The 21,335-nt window shown below is 52.0% G+C and overlaps 1 protein-coding gene across 3 annotated transcripts in view; it reads left to right on the top strand.

The window, feature by feature from the left end:
- The window catches only part of Pald1 (phosphatase domain containing paladin 1), a 61,398-nt gene extending 42,525 nt beyond the window's left edge, over positions 1-18,873 (top strand). For all 3 annotated transcript variants that reach the window (XM_013351090.2, XM_005360086.2, XM_013351091.2), the window contains exons 18-20: positions 3,050-3,190; positions 15,000-15,155; positions 17,382-18,873. In XM_013351090.2, coding sequence (XP_013206544.1) covers positions 3,050-3,190; positions 15,000-15,155; positions 17,382-17,534 — 450 coding nt within the window. In that variant the 3' untranslated portion in view covers positions 17,535-18,873. The remainder of the gene's footprint in view (positions 1-3,049; positions 3,191-14,999; positions 15,156-17,381) is intronic.
- The last annotated feature ends 2,462 nt before the right edge of the window (positions 18,874-21,335 follow it).

Here is a 21,335-nt window from a genome sequence, read left to right as displayed (position 1 = left end):
CCGTGCACCCGCCACACGCCATGTGTCATGTCAGACCGTGCATCCGCCACACGCCATGTGTCGTATCAGACCGTGCACCCGCCACACGCCGTGTCGTATCAGACCGTGCACCCTCCACACGCCATGTATCATGTCAGACCGTGCACCCGCCACACGCCATGTGTCGTATCAGACCGTGATACCATTTTGCATACTTGACCTATAGCTGAGTGGCTGGCATTATATTAGTTCCTGTCTACCTGGTAACTGTGCCACATACTTGCCACTTGTCCTGCTGAGGACTGCCTTGAACTCTGCTTGAAAGAGGTCCAGACTGCCAATCACAAGTGCCTCCAGGCCTTTGGCCATGCTCCTCTTTAGACAACTTCTTTCTTTTATGGTAAATGTTTAGATTCTTTTTTTTTTTAAAGAATATTTATTTATTTATTATGTATACAATATTCTGTCTGTGTGTGTCTGCAGGCCAGAAGAGGGCACTAAATCTCATTACAGATGGTTGTGAGCCACCGGTGGCTGCTGGGAATTGAACTCATGACCTTTGGAAGAGCAGGCAATGCTCTTAACCACTGAGCCATCTCTCCAGCCCCAATGTTTAGATTCTTATATACTAACAGAAACCAAGTTCCAGGCCTGTCTAGTCTACATAGCAACTTTCAGGTCAGCTAGGGCTACACAGTGAAACCTTGTTTCAAATAAGTAAGTAGAGTTTGCTGGGCATGTTCAAAGCCCTGGACTGGATCTTTACCACTGCAATAAATAAGACAGAGTGCGTGTTGAGCATGTTCGAAGTCCTGGCTTAAGCCCAGCATCGCATATCCTGGGTGGGAGTGGTGGCTCATGCCTGTAATCCAACATTTGAGTGGTAGAGGCAGGAGGATCAGGAGACTAGCTCTTGTAGACCAGGCTGGTCTCGAGCTCACAGAGATCCGCCTGCCTCTGCCTCCCAAGTGCTGGGATTAAAGGCGTGCGCCACCACCTGGTTTACCTGTGCTTTTGATATACTCTGAGCATTTCAAACCATTAGTGCTTCCTGTGGCATTACTGGCATTGTCTCCCCAGCTCTCTCCCATCATCTCCCTGGCTCTTCTATCGTCTCCCTGGCTCTCCCATTGTCTCCTTAGCCCTTCCACCATCTCTCATTTGTCTCTCTGGTTCTTCCATCATCTCCCCAGCTTTCCCACCATCTCCCCGACTCTCCCACTGGCTCTCGGGCTCTCCATCATCTCCCCAGCTTTCCCACCATCTCCCCGACTCTCCCACTGGCTCTCCAGCTCTCCCACCATCTCCCCGGCTCTCCCACTGGCTCTCGGGCTCTCCATCATCTCCCCAGCTCTCCTGTCATCTCTCTGACCCTCCTTGTCAGTGCCATGTGTGTCTTATGCTGTAGGAGCCTGGCTTTCCCAGTCTTGCTGTTAGTGTGCTGTGAAAGACTAAGGATTCGTGTCTGTTTCAATAAACTGTGACTGTGATAGGCAGGGTGATGTGACAGTTTGGAGGTTTATTATTTAATACCCACTTTTTAAAAAGTGTTTTTTTGTTTTTGTTTGTGTGTTTGTTTTGGGCAGGGTCTCACTATGTAGCTCTGGCTGTTCTGGAATTCACTCTGTAGACCAGGTTGGTCTTGAATTCAGAGATCTGCCTGCCTCTTCCTCCTGAGTGCAGGGACTTCAGTTATACACTACTATGCCTGGCAAAAGGTTTTATTTTTAATTATGTGTACCTGTTGTGAGGGTTTGTCCACGTTAGTGCAGGTGCTCACAGAGGCCAGAAGAGGGCTCTGGGTTCCCTGGAACTGGAGTTGCAGGCTGTTCTGGGGCATCTGAGCCACTAAACTCAGGTCCTCTGCAAGAGCAGTACAAGCCCTTCACAGCTGAGCCCTCTCTACCCTGGTATCCTCTTTTAAAAATTATTTTTGTCGGGGGCTGGAGAGATGGCTCAGAGGTTAAGAGGATTGCCTGCTCTTCCAAAGGTCCTGAGTTCAATTCCCAGCAACCACATGGTGGCTCACAACCATCTGTAATGAGGTTTGGTGCTCTCTTCTGGCCTGCAGGTATACACACAGACGGAATATTGTAAACATAATAAATAAATAAATTTAAAAAAAATTATTTTTGTCAACTTTGGGTGTGATCCCTCATGAACTGGCTACTACTACTATTGCTACTACTACTACTACTACTAATTATTATTATTATTAATTATTATTATTTGAGGCAAGGTCTCCCTGGCCTGGGGCTCTCCAGTTCAGCTAGACTGACTGATTGATGAGCCCCAGGGATTTACTTGTCTCTGCTCCCTTCCCTCTGCTATCGCTAAAGATACAGACATGTGCCTGGCCTTTTATGTAGGCACTTGGAATAGAACTCTGGTCTTCAGTCTTGAGCAGCAAGTTCTTTACCAGCTGAACTGTCTCCCCAGCCCCTTGATGTTCTCTTCAGGATAGAAAGTCAATGAAACGAACAAAAAAGATGAATACATTCGGCTTATTAGATTTTTTCTTTTTTTCTTAAAAAAGCTTCTTAGATTTTCTGATATGTTCGTTAAGAATGGTGGGTACAAGGGCTCATTGTACAAGTGTGAGGACCCGAGTTCCAACAGTCAGACCTACATAAAAACCAGGCATGGCTGTGTGCGCATGTAACCTCAGCACGGCACGGGGCAGAGAAGAGCGTCCGAGGGGCTTGCTGGAAGCCAGCCTAGGCCCAGGTTCAGTGAGAGACCCTGTCTCAAAGTAATAAGGTGGAGAGAGCAGGACACTCAGGATCCTTCAGTGGCCTCCATATGTGCACAGGTCCATGCATCTGGACACACATGCACTCATCTATCACGTCTGTTCACACGCATCACACATACTCAGCAATAGTATATGCATTGAAATGTACATGTGTAGACCCTCAGAACAACTCAGAGAATCTTGCTTACGAATGAAAAAAATGCGGATGTGGGACCTGAGCGATAGATACCACATCCCCTTACTGCCCCAAGTCTGAGGGTGCAGGGCTGAGGATCCCCCTGGCTTTCCGTCCACTCACCCCTCCTCTGGCCCCAGGTGGTGATGGAGGTGGTCCAACGGCTGCCCGACGGCCACCATGTGAAGAAGGAGGTGGACGCGGCCCTGGACACCGTCAGTGAGACCATGACGCCGATGCACTACCACCTTCGGGAGATCATTATCTGCACCTACAGACAGGTGAGCCCCATCCCGCTGGGCTCCCTGCTCTGCAGGATGGGCTGTGGCTCACGTGGTGGGGGTGAGGATGAGGTCGGTGGTGCAGGTCCAGTGGGCCTCCCCACCCCACCCCTTTTGGTCATTTTCCCACCTCCTAGAAGGGAGTGTGAACCTGGAAACACAAATGTCAGCAGCCCAAAGCTGCTCCCACCTGATCTGGGCTAACATACATGTTAGAAGCCTGCTGTGAGGGGCCAAGTAAAGAGGAACACTTGAGACCCCTGTGGGGTGGGACACGATTGTAGTGTGTGATCCGGGGGTCCCAGAGGCCAAGCAGAATCAGGCAGGTAGGTGGCAATATGACTGACAGTCGCCAGGGACAGTGTTCCGTACCGCATGGTGTGGCTGCTATACCCCAGGACAGGTGTGTCTACACTGCCTGGGGTATGGGTCTGGTCCCCATTTAGTTTTTTTTTTTAATCTACTCAGTTAAATATTGTTTTATTTTACGTATTTTACTTGTGTGCCCACAGCAAGAGTGTGGGGGTCTGCGAGGCCTTGTAGGAGCTGGTTCTCTCCTTCCACTGTGTGGGGCCCTGGAGAGAGGATTGAGGTGGTCAGCCTTGGTGGCAGTCGCTTTTACCCTCTGAGCCATATTGCCAGCCCTCCCAAATTATTTTTTAATAACTCAATAAGAAGTAAAGGAAGGGTCTTTAGAGTGGTTCAGATTTAATGTGTAAATCCGGGGCTTTCAATATTTAGAAAGAATATGCCCTCGAGTCTGCCTTGGTCCCCTTTCTCTGCCTGTCATAGGACTTGAGGGCTGGGCAGGTGATGGATTTGGGAGTGTGGGAACTGGGTTGGTCATGTGGCCAGGGATCCCTGCTTCTCAGCCTGGAAGCTGGGTAGGTGCAGTGCCACATGGTACCAAGAGGTGGCAGCATATGCCACGTCTGGGTGATTTCAGGGCAGCTTCTGCCTGGGTCTGTCTGGCCACTTGTTCAGACTCAAGCTGGGGGCTCAAGACCAGAATGATCCAGAACAGCCTTGATTTGGGGCCATGGGGGTTAGACCCTGACTGGGTCAGAGGGTCAGCCCCTGTGTGGAGGAAGGTTAAGCGTGGGGGGTAAGCCTGGGGAAAAGTTCAGACTAAGAGGTTGCTTGCCACTCTTGGGGAGGAGACCGTGGATCAGGAGCCCCATCCCAGGGTCCCTGCAGGGGCCAGAAGCTAGAAGCAGTTATTCACAAGTCTGGCCACAAGGTGGCCCCCGGGAGCTAAGTTAGGGTAAATTCTCTCTATCACCTCCTGTTGATAGGGCCTCATTATGGGTACTCTGTCTCTGAACTACAAAAGAAAATGTGTGTGTGTGTGTGTGTACATGCCATGCACATGTGGAGGACAGAGAACTGTTTTCTAAGTTTCATGGGAATTGCATGCAAGTTGTTGCCTTTACCTGCTCAGACACCTTGCCCAGATCCTGTTATTTATTTATTTACTCTTAGTGTGTGTATAATGGAGAGGGGTGTGTCACGGCGAGCTTGTGAGGGTCAGAGGTTCTCTCCTTCTACCTTTATGTGGGATCTGGGCATTGAAGTTGGGTCATCAGGCTTATATCGCAAATGTTTTTCCTGGCCAAGCCACCCTTCTGGATCCTTCCACCTTATTTTGAGGTGGGGTCTTTTGCTTGCTGGATGGCCCTGCACTTTGAAGGATTCTCCTGTCCCTATCCTCCATCCTGCTGTAGAAATGCTGGGGTTATAGGCAAGAGCTACTATATGTGGCTTTCTTTGGGTTCTGGGGTTTCAAACTCAGGACTTCACACTTGTATGCGGGTACCTTCCCATCTGATCCATCTTCCCGGCCCCTAGGACACGTTCTGTAAGTGTTTCATGACCACCTCAGGCGCGACTGTGGCTTGGGGGCCTGGCCGGCCGCCAATACAATGCAGAAATATGTGGCCATGTATAATATTGTCCCACAGAGGTGAGTGAGGAGCTTTTAGCCTCTGGTGGTTGAGGTTCCTTCTAGAGTCCAGCTTGGTTTGCTTGTGATCCGTGTATGAGTCTAGCTTTTAAAATTTGCCTGAGTGAGTCCAGGGCACAGCCAAGGCCGACAGCTGAGGGGTCTCGTGCCTCAGTACCTCAGGCTCCCTTGCAGACTGCTGGGTGTGTCCCACAGTCTCTGGATGTTCCATCGCTCTGAGACAATAGTACTTACGGCTTGGAATTGGAACGACACGGGGCCTGGGCCATACCAGGGCTTTGCTCTGTTGTAACCAAGCTTACAGAGATGTGGTTCACATACTGCCCGGTGCATGGGTTGAATAGACTGGTCCGTGGTTGCCATTGCAACAGGGAGTTAGAGCATGGTCAGGGCCACAGAAGGAAAGCTCACAGTCTTGGCAGTCAGTCCCTGGCCAACGACAGCTCTGTATTTTCTGTTGAGTCTTTCTGAGTTTACTTGTTTATTTTTACAGAGACATCAGTGTGTTAAACACATCTCATAATAATGGAATGATGTATTATGGGCAGTGACATGTGTAATACATCTCATCATAATGGAGTGATGTATTGTACTTTTTTGTGTATAGATATTTTCCTTCTCTCTCTCTCTCTCTCTCTCTCTCTCTCTCTCTCTCTCTCTCTCTCTCTCTCTCTCTCTGAGACAGGGTTTCATTATGAAGCTCTGGCTGGCTTGGAACTCACTATGTAGACCAGCTTGGCCTTGAACTCACAGAGATCCTCCTGCCTCTACCTCTTGAGTGCTAGGATTAAAGGCATGAGCACCTGGCTTTTTCTTTCATTTTGAGACAGAGTTTTCCTTATTCTGGGCTGGCATCGAGTTCCATATGTGTCTGAGAATGACTTTGAAGTTCTGACCCTCCTGTCTCTACTTCCCTAGTATTGGGGTGTACACGGTTGCTTCTTCTTTACGCAGTACTGGAGATGGAACCTAGGGCTTGGTGTTTGCCGTACAGATGCTCTCCCAGAGAAGCCACATGTGCAAGCCCTGGCATGTGCTCTCCTTTGTCTTGACAGTATGACTCTGTATGTGTGTGTATGTGTGTGTTTATGACTGTGTGTGTGTTTATGACTGTGTGTGTATGTGTGTGTTTATGACTGTGTGTATGTGTGTGTTTATGACTGTGTGTGTGTTTATGACTGTGTGTGTATGTGTGTTTATGACTGTGTGTATGTGTGTTTATGACTGTGGGGGGGGGGTCAACCCCAGACTGGCTTTGACTCTGCTCTCACACCACAATCATCCACAGAGCTCTTTGTGACATTATAAAGTGTAAGGAGAGCCAGGGGATCTGGTATCCCCTTCTGTCCTCTGTGGTACCCACACATATGGCATAGCCCCCCGTCCCCCGACACACAGGCAAGTAAAAAATAGAGCTTTAAAGAAATGAAGAAACAGAAGGTTTAAACCTCAACTGTCATCTGAACTGTTGGCATTTTCTAACAAAAGGGCTCTCTAGTGACCAGGAAGTAGAAAGTCTGTCTGCTCTGATTTCTCGTGGCCCTGAGGTTTGAGGATGGCAGCCTTTGGAGACTTTCATGTTCCCTCTGTTAGCAAGAAGGGCAGTCCTTCCTCCAGGTCCTCTGCATGTCTCGTTCTGGAAAGGCTTGGGCTTGTGTTCTGCCTGAGATCACGGTGGGCTGAGCTGCCCCCGAGATGGTTTAGATGCTTTGCGCAGAAGACCAGATCTACACACGCTCGGGGGCTTTGGCCAGTTCTACACATGCGCCAGGGAGGAGGGTTTCTGCGTTGTCTCTCCGAGCTGTGTGTGAAACGTCCCACTGTCTCTGCACTGTGAAGATACCCGTGATCAGAGTGGACGGAGGGGTCAGCTCTACTCAGTGGACACCTATAGAGCCAGTTCTGTGAAGAGGTGAAGGAGCCGGAAGCTCCTTCTGGGCGACAGGCGGAAGACGGGGATGTAGATGCTGGAAGGAGCTGTGCTCTGCCTCTCACCGCTCATGTCCCCAGCTGCCAGGCTGGAGCTGTGCTCCTTTAAGGGGCAGTGTTTGGAAGTCCTCAGGGGCTACACACATAGGGCTGGGCTGGATCCTAGGACGTGCTCAGCAGAGGGGAGGACCCTGAGAATGCATCTTCGGACCAGTGTCCTGTAATGTTCCTCCTAGCTTCAGAACACCCTCAGCTTACAGTGTGTGTTCACAGACGAAGCTGAGGTACGTGTCATGGGCCACACAGGTCCTATGTGAGTTAGTGGCAGAGCAGGGATGGGAGGCAAAGCTCTGTACTCCAGTCTCGGGCTCCTCCCTACTCTACACTGCATTTGAGCCCAGGGTGTCTCGATGGCTGTGGGGGAGGCTTGCTGAGGCTCTAAAATGGGGGGGGGCAGTTTCTTCCCCAATTCACCCCATGGATTATCTCCTAGAAACTGGCAGTCAGGTCTTTCCTTCAGTATATAAGGGTTCAGTTAAGCCCCTGCCCTCTGGTTTCAAACTGGAGGTCCTCAGCCGGCCTCTGCTGGATCCAGTGGGCCATGTGGGGTGGGGGTGGGGGATGCTGCTCAGCTGTGGATGGAAATGGGCCCAGGCTCCATCTGGGACGTGCCCCCTCTGTCAGCCTCACCGCCCGGGAATGTCCCGGTCAGCATTCTCTCCGTTTCAAATTCTCCCTGGACATTTTCTCTCTGTTCTCAAGTCCTCCCAGCAGAACCCAGCCTTGAGAGTTGACGCTCCCAACAGCATGTGGTAACTTGGCTTCTGCCCCTCGCCCTCCGGAGCCGTCTTTCCCAGCCCCCTGCCTGCTTCAGCAGTTGACTTACGCGGTAATCAGAAGCTGTTAGGAACACATGGCTGGCATTTGGCATCGGTGCTGCCTTTGGCAATAAAGTGACTCCACCGCCCTGGAGAAGTGGGGAAATGGGAGGTCCCTGCTCTCTCATGGAGCAGGAAGAAACATTCTATGTGTGAACCTCCATGTGTGATATGAGCTTGAACAGCTAGGAAGCCTGTGTGCAGTCTCTTATTAGAGGTGACATGATAGATTACGGCATGTCCAAAATGGCCTGGAGGTGCAGAGGGGCTTCCCTTGTTTACTGAGCTGCAGTGATATCTATCTATCTATCTATCTATCTATCTATCTATCTATCTATCTATCTATCTATCTATCTATCTACCTACCTACCTACCTATCTATCTATATAAAATTTACTTATTTTTATTTTATGTGCACTGGTGTCTTGCCTGCATGTATGTCTGTGTGAGGGTGCCAGATCCCCTGGAACTGGAGTTACAGACAGTGGTAAGCTGCCACGTGGGTGCTGGGAATTGAACCTGGATCTTCTGGAAGAGCAGCTAGTGCTCTTGACCGCTGAACCATGGCTCCAGCTCCCTCATTCTGGTCTTTGTTCGCTCGTGCTCGCCTTTCTTCACAGGTGGGCTTATGTAGGCTTTGAGTAATCACCAGGGTTGTATTCGCGCATCTGAGGCTAGGCTCACCTGATGTGTACTCACTTACCTGTCCTTTGCGGACTCTGAGTCAGACCAAAAAGGAAGCCTGTGCTAGGCTGTGTGCAAGATGAAAAGAGGCACACACACTTGCCTGTCTCTGCCCGTGGGCAGTTTGTGGTGATGACCGAGGGTCCTTCATACCATTGTGGCTGATGTTGTGCGTATATGCCAGGTGGGAGCACCCGAGGCCTTCTGGGAAAGTCTTGCCTTTCTCTGCCTCCACCTGCCTCAGTAGCCTGGCCTTGGAGGCACAGTTCACAGCAACGCCTCTGTTTTCCAGAGCAACTGTGAGGCTCTGTGTGTGTGTGTGTGTGTGTGTGTGTGTGTGTGTGTGTGTGTTAGCCCGAGTTTGCTTCCCTGGACCTCTATCTAGGAAGGAGATGACAGATTCCTTCCAGTTGTCTTCTGACCTCTGTACACACATACACACGGGCACACAAATATATATATATATATAATGCTTCACATGGAAAAAGAAAGGAAATAAGGTCTCTTGAGATGAGCTACTCAATTAGGTTGGGGTGGAGATGAGGCAGCTGGGATCAGTATGAGAAGTCTGAGGTTTTCCAGCGTGGCCACCGCCCACAGGTTGACCCACCTGTGAATCTGTTGTTTCCTTTTGGACTTGGGGAGGGAAAAATATTTCCGACAGAAACCAAGGTCAGGCTCTGGAGGAAGCCCTGCTAGAAGCATTAATTCCAGCAAGTATTTGCCTTGGCGTGTTTCAGTCATCTCCTCCTGCTCCTTCTTCTTCTTCCTCTTCCTCCTTCTCCTCATCCTCTTCCTCTTCTTCCTCCTCCTTCTTCCTCCTCTTCCTCCTTCTCCTCCTCATCCTCTTCCTCTTCTTCCTCCTCCTTCTTCCTCCTCTTCCTCCTTCTCCTCCTCATCCTCTTCCTCTTCTTCCTCCTCCTTCTTTTCTTTCTTTTTGTTTTATGAGACAGAATTTTTCTGTGTAGCTCTGGCTATCTTGGAACTAGCTCTGTAGACCATGTTGGCCTTGAACTCACAGAGATCCGCCTGCCTCTGCCTCCCCAGTGCTGGGATTAAAGGCATGCGCCACCACCACCCAGTGCTGCAGTCATTCTTACTGTTGTGTTTTTAAACACTCTACCGTGCCTTCTGCCTTCCATCTGGGAAGAGTCTGAGAAAAAGCTGAGGTAGAGGTGCCTGCAGCTGCCCTTTGCTCTCTGAAGGATGCTTTAAAGAGACCACACTGCTTTGTCTGAGTTCCCTGAGAACTCAGCACTTGGCCATTCCTGTCCTCAGAGAGGTAAGGAAGTCAGGGAAGGTTTTATTAGACCCATTTTTCTGAAGAAGAAACTGAGGCCTGAGGAGGATTTGTACCTGACTGGAAGCGGGTCCAGAACTTTATCTTCTACTTTGTCCTAGCCTCCTTTTCCTCCATGGTGGCATTCAGGACCCAGGGGACAATTTCATGGTATCAGAAAGAGGAAGGGTTATAGAGGAAGCCATGGCTGCTTCTGCGTGTGCCGTGTGCTGTCTTGGTTATGTAGAATAGACCTAGCAAACAGGAGCTGCCAGGAGGCGGAGAGATCAGCTCAGTGCCCCAAGGACTAAAGTCATTTCCTAACAAAAACAGAAAGTGAGATGATTCAGGCTCAGGCGCTGAGCCCTGATGGGTCTCAGCCACTCTAAGCCTCTCTAAGAGCCTCACTGTCCCTGGAGACCTCATTTCAGTAGGTAATGAGTCTCTAGGGCCCCGCCCTGTAATTAGAGTAGCCTCAGAATGTCATGAGCGCCATGACAGGAGGAAGGGCTGCTTCCTAAGGCTCTTCACGGCCAGCTCAGAATAGAGCCAGTGAAACTGGTGCAGCCGGATAGAGCTTGCGTGCACGTGTACGTGAGTGTGAGCATTTGTGTGTTCATGAGTGTGTTTCCGTTGTGTCTCTAGGGCCCCTGTCGGCAGCCGACCCTCATTTCCCTTCCTTCCCATGGTTGCTGACTGGGCTGGAAACTTTTCAGCCCTACAAGGGACCTCCGTGCTGTGCCTGGCATGGTATTTGTGTACCACTGGACGACTTAGAGGTCCTAGGGTCAACTCCAGCATCTAGCCCTGACATCGTCTCCCTGGGACCTGCCCCTGTGCTGTCTCTGCTTGTAGCTCTCACTCTCTGGGGGAGTGCTCAGTTCATTCCACAGCCCAGCTCCCAGGACCCTGCAGGGCACAGCAGGGCTCTGCAGTGTCCGGTGAGTGGGCAGTAGATGGCAGGTGGAATAAATATTTGCCTAAATAGGAAAAGCTGCCTGTTCACGTCCCTTCTGGCTCTTAGTCTACTGGGATGGTCTTCCAGGACAAGCCATTCTTCTCCAGTGATGGAAAGGGTCCTGGGGCATGGAGGTGGGCCAGGAAGGGACTGTCACTGGGATAGGGTGGCTGGGAGCAGTTGACAAGGGGAGGGCAGCCTCTGGAAGTGTGTTGAAGGGGAGCCAGTGGGTTTCCTGGTTGAGATGCAAATCAAGGAAGGGAGAATTGGCTGTGCAGCCAGAGTTTAGCTCCTGTCCCTGGAAGGAGGCAATTGCCACTAAGATGGCCAACTTGTGGGGGTGAGTGATTTCAGGAGGACATGGGTGATGAGTTGGGGTACCTGACAGATATCCATTGAAAATGTTGTCCAGGCATCTGAGGGCATATGTGGGTGTGTGTGTTGGGGGAGTGGGTGTCCCAACTTCTTTCTAGAATCTAGATTCTTAAAGCTACTGGAAACCGCCTCAGGAGGAGACTACGGGGAGGGTACTCACTGACCAGTCAGAGGCTTGCTGCATCCCAGGCTCTAATGCAGACCTTTTGGAGTAGGGACAGAGAGATCAAAACTGTTGGCAACCTCCGCCCACCCTAGGCTTCTTAGTCCCGTCTCCATGAAGCAATTAGAAACCCTGCCTTAATGAATTGGTTTGGCCTGAGAGCAAGGAGGCCGGGGAAAGGGAGGCTGTAGAGCCTGGACTGCTCAGAGCAGGCTGTGGAGAGGGGCTTGTCCTGAGCCTGGGGGACAAGTTGACTATGGCTAGGCTAGGTAGAGAGGAAGGGCAATGCAGACAGAAGGAACAGAGTGGGTGAAGGCACAGAGGTCAGCCTCACATTTAATCCTGGTGACCCAGCAAAGAGCTGCCAGACAGCCATACTGACAGAGCGAGACCTACATCCGTGCCAGACAGGTCAGAGGTGACAGGTCAGAGGTGAAGCCTGTGGTCCCCGCAGTCCTGGTGTTTCTCCCGGGCTCCTTTTATTTTAGGTTTCAGTCCCAAAGGGTCCAGGAAGCCTTTGTCCAGGTTCATGGAAGCTAATGACAGCCTGGCCTGCCGGACCATTTAAAAACAGCTCGGCTACTTTTATGCACTGGAGGTGGCCGGGTGCCCGCTCCCGGAACTGGGCCAGCATGGACTGCCTTTAAGGAAACTGGGCTGTGACAGGCAGATGGACCGTTGTCTCAAATCACAGCCCTGTGGCCAGAGGCAGGATGTGTCCATGGGAACCTCTGGGGGTGTCAGGCAGCATCTTCACACAGTGTCTGGATTTAGAGATAATTCTACCCTTGGTGGTAAGGAGAACGATGTCCTTTGCCCTTCGCCGGACGTACCTCAGACCTCATTCTTGCCGGTGTCTTGGGACAGTGCTAGTATGGTGTGGCCATGCCAGGTGAGGTGGGACATTTCTCCTGAGCCTCGGTTGGAAGCAGTTTAAAACGGCTTTTCCAAAGAGCACTGTGGGTGACTGCTGTCCTCCTGAACACACTCCAGGGTCCAGAGAAGACTGGAGAAGAGAGGCGGACTGAGGGATGGGGCTACCTGACCCCTGCAGTGTGCACCAGCTCACCCCTGCAGTCTGCACCAGCTCACCAGACAATGCACTGTGTTGGCCACGTGCTTCTCATTTAAGTAAACTATTTTTTTTTCTTTTCCCTAACATCCACTACCTATAAGCAAAATTGATGTTTTTTGGAGCACACGATGTTAATCCTTAAAATAGTATGTGACCCGCTTCCTGCCCTATGTGTTCTGCCGCAGCTGCTCTGGCCCTTGGTCTTGGCTTCTGCCAAGCTCTGAGCCCGCGTCTAGCTTCTCTTCCTTCTTCTGTGATAAGAACCCCCTGACCTAGGCACTTGAGGGGGAAGGGCTCTGATTGGCTTACAGTTCCAGGATGCAGTCCTCCACTGTGAGGGTCTGAAGCAGCTGGTATCAGCCATCACACCCATCACACTGACAGTCAAGAGCAGTGAGCATTGAGTTAATGCATTGCATTGCTTGGCCAGCTCTCTCTCCCCGTCACTCATCTCAGGGCCTAGCCCATGATACAGTGCTGCCAACATTCAGAGTGGGTTATCCCACCTCAGCTAACTCAATTAAGAAATATTCTCATGGGCATGCCCACAGGCCAACCTAATCTAGACAGCTCCTCACTGAGGCTATTTCCAGGTGATTCTACGTTGTGTCGAGTTGGCAATGATCAAAACTAACCCACCTGCCTTCCCCTGTTGCTAACCCGACTGTCCAAGCTGCCCCCTTTTCTACGCTGAGGCCACACCTCCCTCCTGATCCCAGCTTGTCTCCCTGCTGCCTCCTGCCTCTTCTTCCTCACACACTACTACGGGTCACTTTCCTCTTATTGCCCTTCCCCCTCCTTTCCTGACACAGCCACTAAGCTGCTTTGTAGCCACTGGAGCCTCCCAGGGGGCAGGGCAGGTGGATTCACCTTTGTGGCTTCAGACCTGTTTAGTCAGACTGCAACCATGGGGTGAGCCTCACTGTCTTCCAGGGATCCAGGGCACTGTCCCTGACCTCAAGCCCTTTCTGGTACCACTTTCTCCCTTGCTTCCCTCCCCAGGGTCTCCAGCTTTGCCAGTTACCTCCCCTCGTATGTTCCCAAAGCAGGCCCTCTCCAGCTGTGAGTTTTAGGGTGCTGGGCTAGGTCGCGTCTGGCGTGGGGGCGACCCTGGAGTTTTCCCAGAGTATGTAGGCCGGCACTGTGTATGTTCATGGAAGGGCTTCCATCTGCAGCCCAGCTGTTGGGAGAGAAGCCTTCCCTGGCCCCTTGGGGCTGGCTGTGCCCGCCCACAGATAACGCTGTCACTTGAAGGACATTCCATGCCACACATTATTCCCCCTGGATCAGAGAGCTGCAGTAGGCCTGGGTGGAGGCCCCAGGATGTGAGGATCGGATAGTACGGGTCTGGGTGGCCTTCTCCCTCTGGGACTCCTTCCCATAGCTGTGTGGGCAGACTGGAATATGGGGACAGACCACCCTACAGGGGCGAGGCTGACTGCGTGCCCCAGATCTTATGAGTGTCCCTGGCGTGTTTCCCCGCTGAGGAGAGCCTTGAAAGCGTTCCCTTTTTAATGTCCTCTTTCTCTTGAGCATATGTCTCCCACAGTGTCTTCCTCCAACAGGCTACTGGCACTAGCCAATCGTCAGTGACTTCCGGTGCTGAATTGCATGGTGCTCACACCCCACCTCTCTGAGACCCTCATTGTCCGATCTGGGATGAACCCCAGGTGCTTGCATTTTAAGGTTCCATGTGGTTCTCATGAGCAGTGAGGCTGTGAACCCCATGGGTAGGATTAATTAATGTCCTACGTGACACTGGTGGCATTCTCTCTCCTCCCAGGCTAGCAGGCCACATCTCCCACACAGATTTGTCACTGTCCCTTACATTACCCTGTCCCCACTGGTGCACATTCTCACTGTCAGGCCCATGAGGGTCCTCACTGCCCATCCAGACTCCCATCTTCCCCAGGGAACTTCCCATCCATCAGCTCTGCCGTCTCCTTTTCTCCAGCCTGTGACCTGGTACCATTTCCAGAGACGGCGCCTGACAGGAGCTTGCTAAAGTGAGAAGTCCCGCGCTCTACCCACCTGGGGCTAGAGGCTGCGGCAGAGCTCTTTGCCATTGGCCCCCTGCCAGGTCATAATCAGAGCCCTATGTGCCTCCACGGGGATGCTAGGGGACTGGGAGGGAGGAGCCAGACCTGGGAGACTGGGAACCATGTTGACAGGAGTTGGCAACAGGGTCCTTCTAGGGGACTCCAGGCTGGGCATCTCACCCTCTGTACCTTAGATGTCCCCAGCTTTCCAGCAGACAACCTGACTTTGGAGCAGCATGATCTTCAGGGAGGAAGTACAGCCCTTCTCAGTAGGAAATGGGTTCAAGACACTGTCCCTCCCCCCCACCAGGAATTGGTCCCCCATGGGGCTCCTCTACAGCCAAGCCAGGCAGCACCCCAGGCCCTGCCACTGAAGCCACTCTGCTTGGTGCTCAGGCTGTGTGTGAGCATGGAGATGTATCAGACAATAGGTCTCCTTGCTGACACCATCCTCCTTGTCCTGCAGGCGAAGGCCACCAAAGAGGCGCAGGAGGCTCGGAGGCTGCAGTTGCGGAGCCTGCAGTACCTGGAGCGCTACATCTACCTGATTCTCTTTAACGCCTACCTCCGCCTGGAGAAGGCCAGCTCCTGGCAGAGGCCCTTCAGCACCTGGATGCGGGAGGTGAGAGAGGACGCTGAAGCTTACAGGCCTGCCTGGGGGTGGTAGGTAAGGCCGGCTGTATCTCTCCCCTGGTCCCCGAGTACGCTCTGTAAGGACCCCGGTGACAAGCTCCCCCATGGAACGGGGAGGGTCTTACTCTCCTGGGAGATTGTGTCCCACTCCGCGGTTGTGTCCCTTGCCCGGTGTCTTCACCATGCAGACAGCCGGTAAGTGTGACTACTGAGTCGATGAATGGATGGAGGAGGGAGAGATAGGGATGAGAAGGGCAGCCTGCCAGCTGGGAGCTTGCTCTGTGTATCTCATGGCCAATACTCCTGGATGCCTGAACACTTTGGTTCATTGTTCTGTTCAACTTCCATCTATACCCTATAAAGTCCAAGGGTAAGGTTGTCAGTCCCGATCCTGTCTCCTTCCACCCATGACCTTGGATAAGGTGACCCGTCTTGTAAGTCAGCTGTCCTCAGCACTAGAATAGTGACAATAGCCGGGCGGTGGTGGTGCAGGTCTTTAATCCCAGCACTCAGGAGGCAGAGGCAGGCGGATCTCTGTGAGTTTGAGGCCAGCCTGATCTACAAGAGCTAGTTCCAGGACAGGCTCCAAAGCTATAGAGAAACCTTGTCTTGAAAAACAAAAAACAAAACAAAACAAAAAAATAGTAACAATAGTGTCGACATCGTCAGGGAAGGTGGTAGGGACTCCGTGACATACGTGTGTGTAGTGTTTCTTCCAGACCTGGCAAGACCCAGATGGGCTTCAGGTCAGAGGGGTCTTGCAGAGGTTCAGAGACTTCTTTACGGTTGTCACGGGAGCTGGTCATTGGCTCCTCCCTTCCTGGGTTCCCTGAGATCGATCCCTCTTTGCTTTGACTTCCAAACCCACCTGGCACGTGCTGGCCAAAAGAGAGAGAGGAAAGCAGCCTGTAATTACCGCTCAGCCAGGAAGCTAGCCCTGTCCACCCCACCATCCAGCGGCCGCATCCTAATCTGGATTCGAGTTCACAGCTCCCAGGATGTGAGTGGGTGGAGGGCAGGAACCAGGAACTCAGTCAGAGTGGGTACAGGACAGGGGCAGAGGCTCAGGGTGGGATGGAAGCGTGTTCAGAATCCCAGGGAATAGCCAGCGATGTGGGGATGCGGGCTGCCTGGGATGCGTCTTGGGGCTGGTCTCAGGTGTCCTGTGGGAGGCACTTAAAATGAATCTCTGCACTGGAGGGTGAGTGTTGAGTCAGAAGATGATGAGGGCCATGTTGAGCAGCTTGGTGAGCAGGCCCAAGCTTGGCTTCCCTCTTTGAGCCCTGGAGTAGAATGTAGGTGGGGGAGTCTCATGTAGCCCAGGCTGGCCCTAAACTCACTGTGTGACTGAGGATGACCTTGAACTTCTGACCTTGCTGCCTCCACCTTCCCGGCATTACAGGGCTTTACCACCATGCCAACTTGGTTTATGCATTGCTGGGGCTCAAATCCAAGGGCTTTATGCTTGCCAAGCAAGTGCTCTACTAGCAGCTGCATCCCCAGCCTGGGGACAAGGACACTTTCTGCTTGAGTTCTGCTTAGACAGAGAAACCGAGGGCCAGGACATACTTCTTCCGCTCCCCAGCTGCTTCTAGGACTTGATGCAGAAGGGTGTTGAGGGAGAGCTGCTGGTGGTTTAGGCAGGAGCGTGACTCTGACCCAGGCAACTTCAGCCCCTCTTCTGGAAGGACAGAGCTGGGGCGAGGGTACCTGGGGACAGCAAGAGCATCATCTCTTTACTCCAGGTGGAGTTGTCCCCATGAAGATGTAGGAGATGGTTGGAGTCTGGGGCTAAGTGTCAGTCCTCTATGTTAAGTGTTCAGCACAGAGAAAGCCAAGCTGCCTGGGCTGAACTCCCAGGCAAAGGGAAGGGCGGCCGTCTGCTCTGGCATCCACACTGCTTCTGCAGCCGCCCTGACCAGATGTGGTTTGCTGGAGTGGCCAGGCCAATGCTGCCGAGGTCTCCCAGGCATGCCATATGTACTTGCACAGGCTGCTCCATGCAGTCCCCGGAGAGAAGACTGCCAGTGGTCCTCTTAATAAGGTGGTTAGAGATGGACGTGCAGACTTGTGGTAACCGCTGAACTGGCCGAGGGCAGCTCTGGGCCCCAGACTCAGGTGCCTCAGAGCTCAGCAAGGGGAGGCTGGTATGAGGAAAGTAGGCGTGTTGACGCCTCACTCCCCTGAAGTTCTGCCCCATCTCTGCCCTCTCCAGGTGGCAACCAAAGCTGGCATCTACGAGATCCTCAACCAGCTGGGCTTCCCCGAGCTGGAAAGCACAGAAGACCAGCCCCTGTCGAGGCTCCGCCACCGCTGGCAGGAGCGGAGCCGGGACCCAGAGCCCTGTGACGCTGGGGCCTTCCTGTAGGCCACCGTCTTGCTCCTTGCCAGGCAGACTGGGGGCCTGAGGTTCTCACTGCTTCAGATGAACACTTGCCAGCTTCCTGGAGAGATTAAGGGGCTGAGAGCCTTCAGAAGGAGGTTTTTGTTGGGTGTATAGATGGCACAGCCGTTCTCTGTAAACCCTTGGGGTGTGTAATGGCCTCTGGCGAGGCCCAGCATGTGTACCTCACAGACCAGCAGGGAGCGCGCTCCCCACACAGCCAGTCACCACCGCTGTCTTCTTCTCACAGTTGGTCATCAGACTGCCTAGGTGGGCAGCAGGCTGGCCATGTTTGCTTTTTCACTTCCTTCCTCCGGCTGGCTTGCTCTTGCTTCTCAGTCTTTCAGCCTAAGCAGCTGCCTGAGGTAGGCGAGGGGGATGAACTGGGCAGGTCCATGTTAAAGGCAGCTCTGCCCAGCTCCTCCTGGCTCATGAGTATTGCCAGCCCGGAAGACAAGGAGGATGGCTCCATCTCTCTTGTCTTCCTTTCCCCCCTTCCTTCTCTAGGCTGGCAGAGGTAGAAGTTCCCGGGAGTTGGAAACATCAGGGAGATCTTCCCAGTGTGGGGAAAGAGCCTGTGGAGGCCGGTGAAGGAGTGAGGAGGGGGATCAAAGCTGACTCTTGGGAGAGACTCGTGGACGGTGGAGGGTGGGACAGGCCTGTGGCGGCTTGTCGGGCCTCAGATTCCAGGCCCACCCTCGCCAGGGGCCCCGAGCTGCTTCCTCGGACCCGGCTGAGTTATGAGCAGTATTGTTCACACAGGAAGAAGGTGCGTGTGGAGGGCTGTGTTTGGTGAGTCCTGGCTGGGATTGCGGTTTGCCGCACACAGCAGTTGCACACCTGGGAGCCTGGTTACCTGTCTGACTCTCTGGGGACAGGGATGAGTCCCCGGGCTCCTGTCCTTCAGCAGGAAGATGGAAGGACCTGTCAGCTGTTAGCTATGATACTCAAAGAGGCCAAAATTGTTTCCAGCCAGGGGAAGTAGTGACCCTCTTCGCCGACTTATTTTGCGAGCTGCTGTATGTCTGTTCACGGCCTCTCAGGTTTGCTGGTGTCTGTTTTCTGTGTGCCTGTTATTTTCAGAGAAGTAGCCATGGAGTCAGAGGCCAGAGGGGGCCCCTTCACACTTTCATGCTTGGCACTGACTGGGAGATATGCTGGGACCACTGGCGGATCACTGTACCTCCCTGCCTCAGTTTCCCCATCTGTAAAATGGGAGAATAATACTTGCCTACCTACCTCACAGGGATGTTGTGAGGAATACTTTATGGTTTTTTTTTTGTTTTTGTTTTGTACAGAGCTTTGGAGCATTAAAAACAGTATAAACATGCAACGTGTTACGCTGATTGATCTTTACTGTGAGGCAGACATAATGGAAGCCATGAGGATAAGTGGGTCCCCTGTTTCTCCAGGGAAAGGGTGGATGCGGGGTAAAAGCCCTTGTTACTGACATTCCTGATGTTTAGAGGCTGTGGGTATGACAGACGCCACTTCTGTCTCATCAGTCACACCTTACCATCCTGTACTGGACGTCCTAGGTGGTCATGCGGATCCCTGCTTGAACAATGCTATCAACCATCAATCAAGACTGTGTACCACAGACTTGTCCTCAGGCCAGCGTGGGGCACTTCCTCACTTAAGCTTCCCTCTTCCCAAGCGACCCTAGCTTGTGTCAAGTTGGCATGAAATTAGGCAGCACAGCATCTGTACACACGTACCCACAGCATCTGTACACACGTACCCACAGCATCTGTACACATGTACACACAGCATCTGTACACACAGCATCTGTACCCACAGCATCTGTACACACGTACACACAGGATGCCAGGACTAGCTTCATGATGAAGCAGGGCTGGAGGTTTCACTACCCACTTTAAGAAAGAAAATTGCTCAAATTGGGTTGGTGCCTGTCAAGGAGGACAGACCTCAGTCCCCACGTCCTCTGCAGATACCCAAGGGTCCTGCACCCCCCCCAGCACTGTTCTCCTGTCCTTTTCATTTATGCCATTTTGGTTTGAATGTCAAATATCCCCTATAGGTCCATGTGTTTGAATACTGTCTCCAGCCGGTGGCACTGTGTCTGAAGTTCACAGAACTTTGGAAAGTAGAGCCTCACTGGAGGAAGTACGTACACCACTGGAAGAAGTGCACAGCTGGAGGAAGTGCACCACTGCAGGAAGTGCACCACTGCAGGAAGTGCACCACTGCAGGAAGTGTCCTACTGGGAAGTGCGCCTCTGGAGGGAGCATCCTACTGGGAGAAGGCCTTGAGGTTTTGGTAGCCTGGTCCTGCTTCTTGTCCATTTTCAGCTTCCTGGCTCTTAACTTGGAGTGAGTAGTTTCTACTGCTCCACTGGTCACTGTGATGGGCTACATCTCTCTTAAACCATGAGCCTAAACAACCCTCTTTAAGTTGCTTCATGTCAAGTATTTGTCACAACAAGGAGAAAAGTAATGCATATATAAAATCACTAGAAAAATAATGCATACATAGAATCACTAGAGAAATAATGCATACATAGAATCACTAGAAAAATGATATGTACATAGAATCACTGGGTTTGGGTTTTCTGAGGCAGCCCCTATACCAGATTCCGTGAAGCTGTGTTAATTTTCTGTTATCACCCATGTGTTCCTTTCTCCACACCCCCCACACCAGGTTATCTCTCGTCTCTGTGACCGTTGCCATCCTGACAGCTGCTAGGTGACATTTCCCTGTGTTGTGAGACTCCCTCCCCTGGAGAGATGTAAGCCATATGTGATTACAGAGCACAGGAGAGAGGTGGCCTGCAGGATCTAGGGTGACCCCAAAGCAGCTGCCCTGCAAAGTCTCACTCCAGCACGGATGTTGGCTTCTCTACAGCCTCTTAGATGAAGCCCTTGCTTGTGTTCACCTTCCTGGACCTGTATACTCCAGCACCTCCCAAGCCCCGAGAACACACGTGATTGTGGTAGAACTGCCTACAAAATGGTTGTGAGGAACAGCTGGAACCTCAGGTGAAGGTCCAGTTAGCCCCCCCCCCCCTTCTATGAGGGAACATCAACAGCCGGCAGCCCTTTATAATGGACACTTACAGTCAGGTGGTTTTAGTTTAAGGCTCCCTAGAGGCCAGTGATATGAACCAATATTCTATCTACTCATCAGTTGGCTCATGCATACTTGCATACACACACATAGACATAAAAGTCGGAGGTGATGTAGGTGGGTCTTCTTTCTATGTGTTGCTTTCATTGGTTAATTAATAAAGAAACTGCTTGGCCTGATAGGTGAGAACATAGGTGGGTGGAGTAGACAGAACAGAATGCTGGGAAGGAGGGAAGTGAGGAAGATGTCATAGCTCTTCTCTCCGAGATGGATGCAGATTAAGATCTTTCCTGGTAAGCCACCACTTAGTGGTGCTACACAGATTACTAAATATGGGTTAAAGCAAGATGTGAGAGTTAGCCAATAAGAGGCTGAAACTAATGGGCCAGGCAGTGTTTAAAAGAATACAGTTTCCCTGTAATTATTTTGGGTAAAGCTAGCTGGTGGCTGGAAGCTGCCCACAGCTCCTTCTACACAGAGGAGAGAGGGGTGGGGCTTAGCAACCGGTTAAGGTGTAACCTGGAGCCATCACAATGGTCCAGGATGGCTAATGTTGAGACTGAGTTGTGACCCTCCCCAGCCTTCTATTTCAGCATCTCCAAGTGTCCTCTGTGCTCTTGGGGTCTAGGGTGGCCTTTCTCTGCCTCTGCTTAGTAAAAGTGACCACTTGGTGGGTGTCCAACTTCATACATTACAGGT

The sequence above is a fragment of the Microtus ochrogaster genome, linkage group LG2, assembly GCF_000317375.1.
Source record: "Microtus ochrogaster isolate Prairie Vole_2 linkage group LG2, MicOch1.0, whole genome shotgun sequence".
Taxonomy (NCBI): domain Eukaryota; kingdom Metazoa; phylum Chordata; class Mammalia; order Rodentia; family Cricetidae; genus Microtus; species Microtus ochrogaster.
The sequence above is the reverse complement of the archived record's forward strand: the minus strand, read 5'-3'. Positions and strand labels throughout refer to the sequence as shown.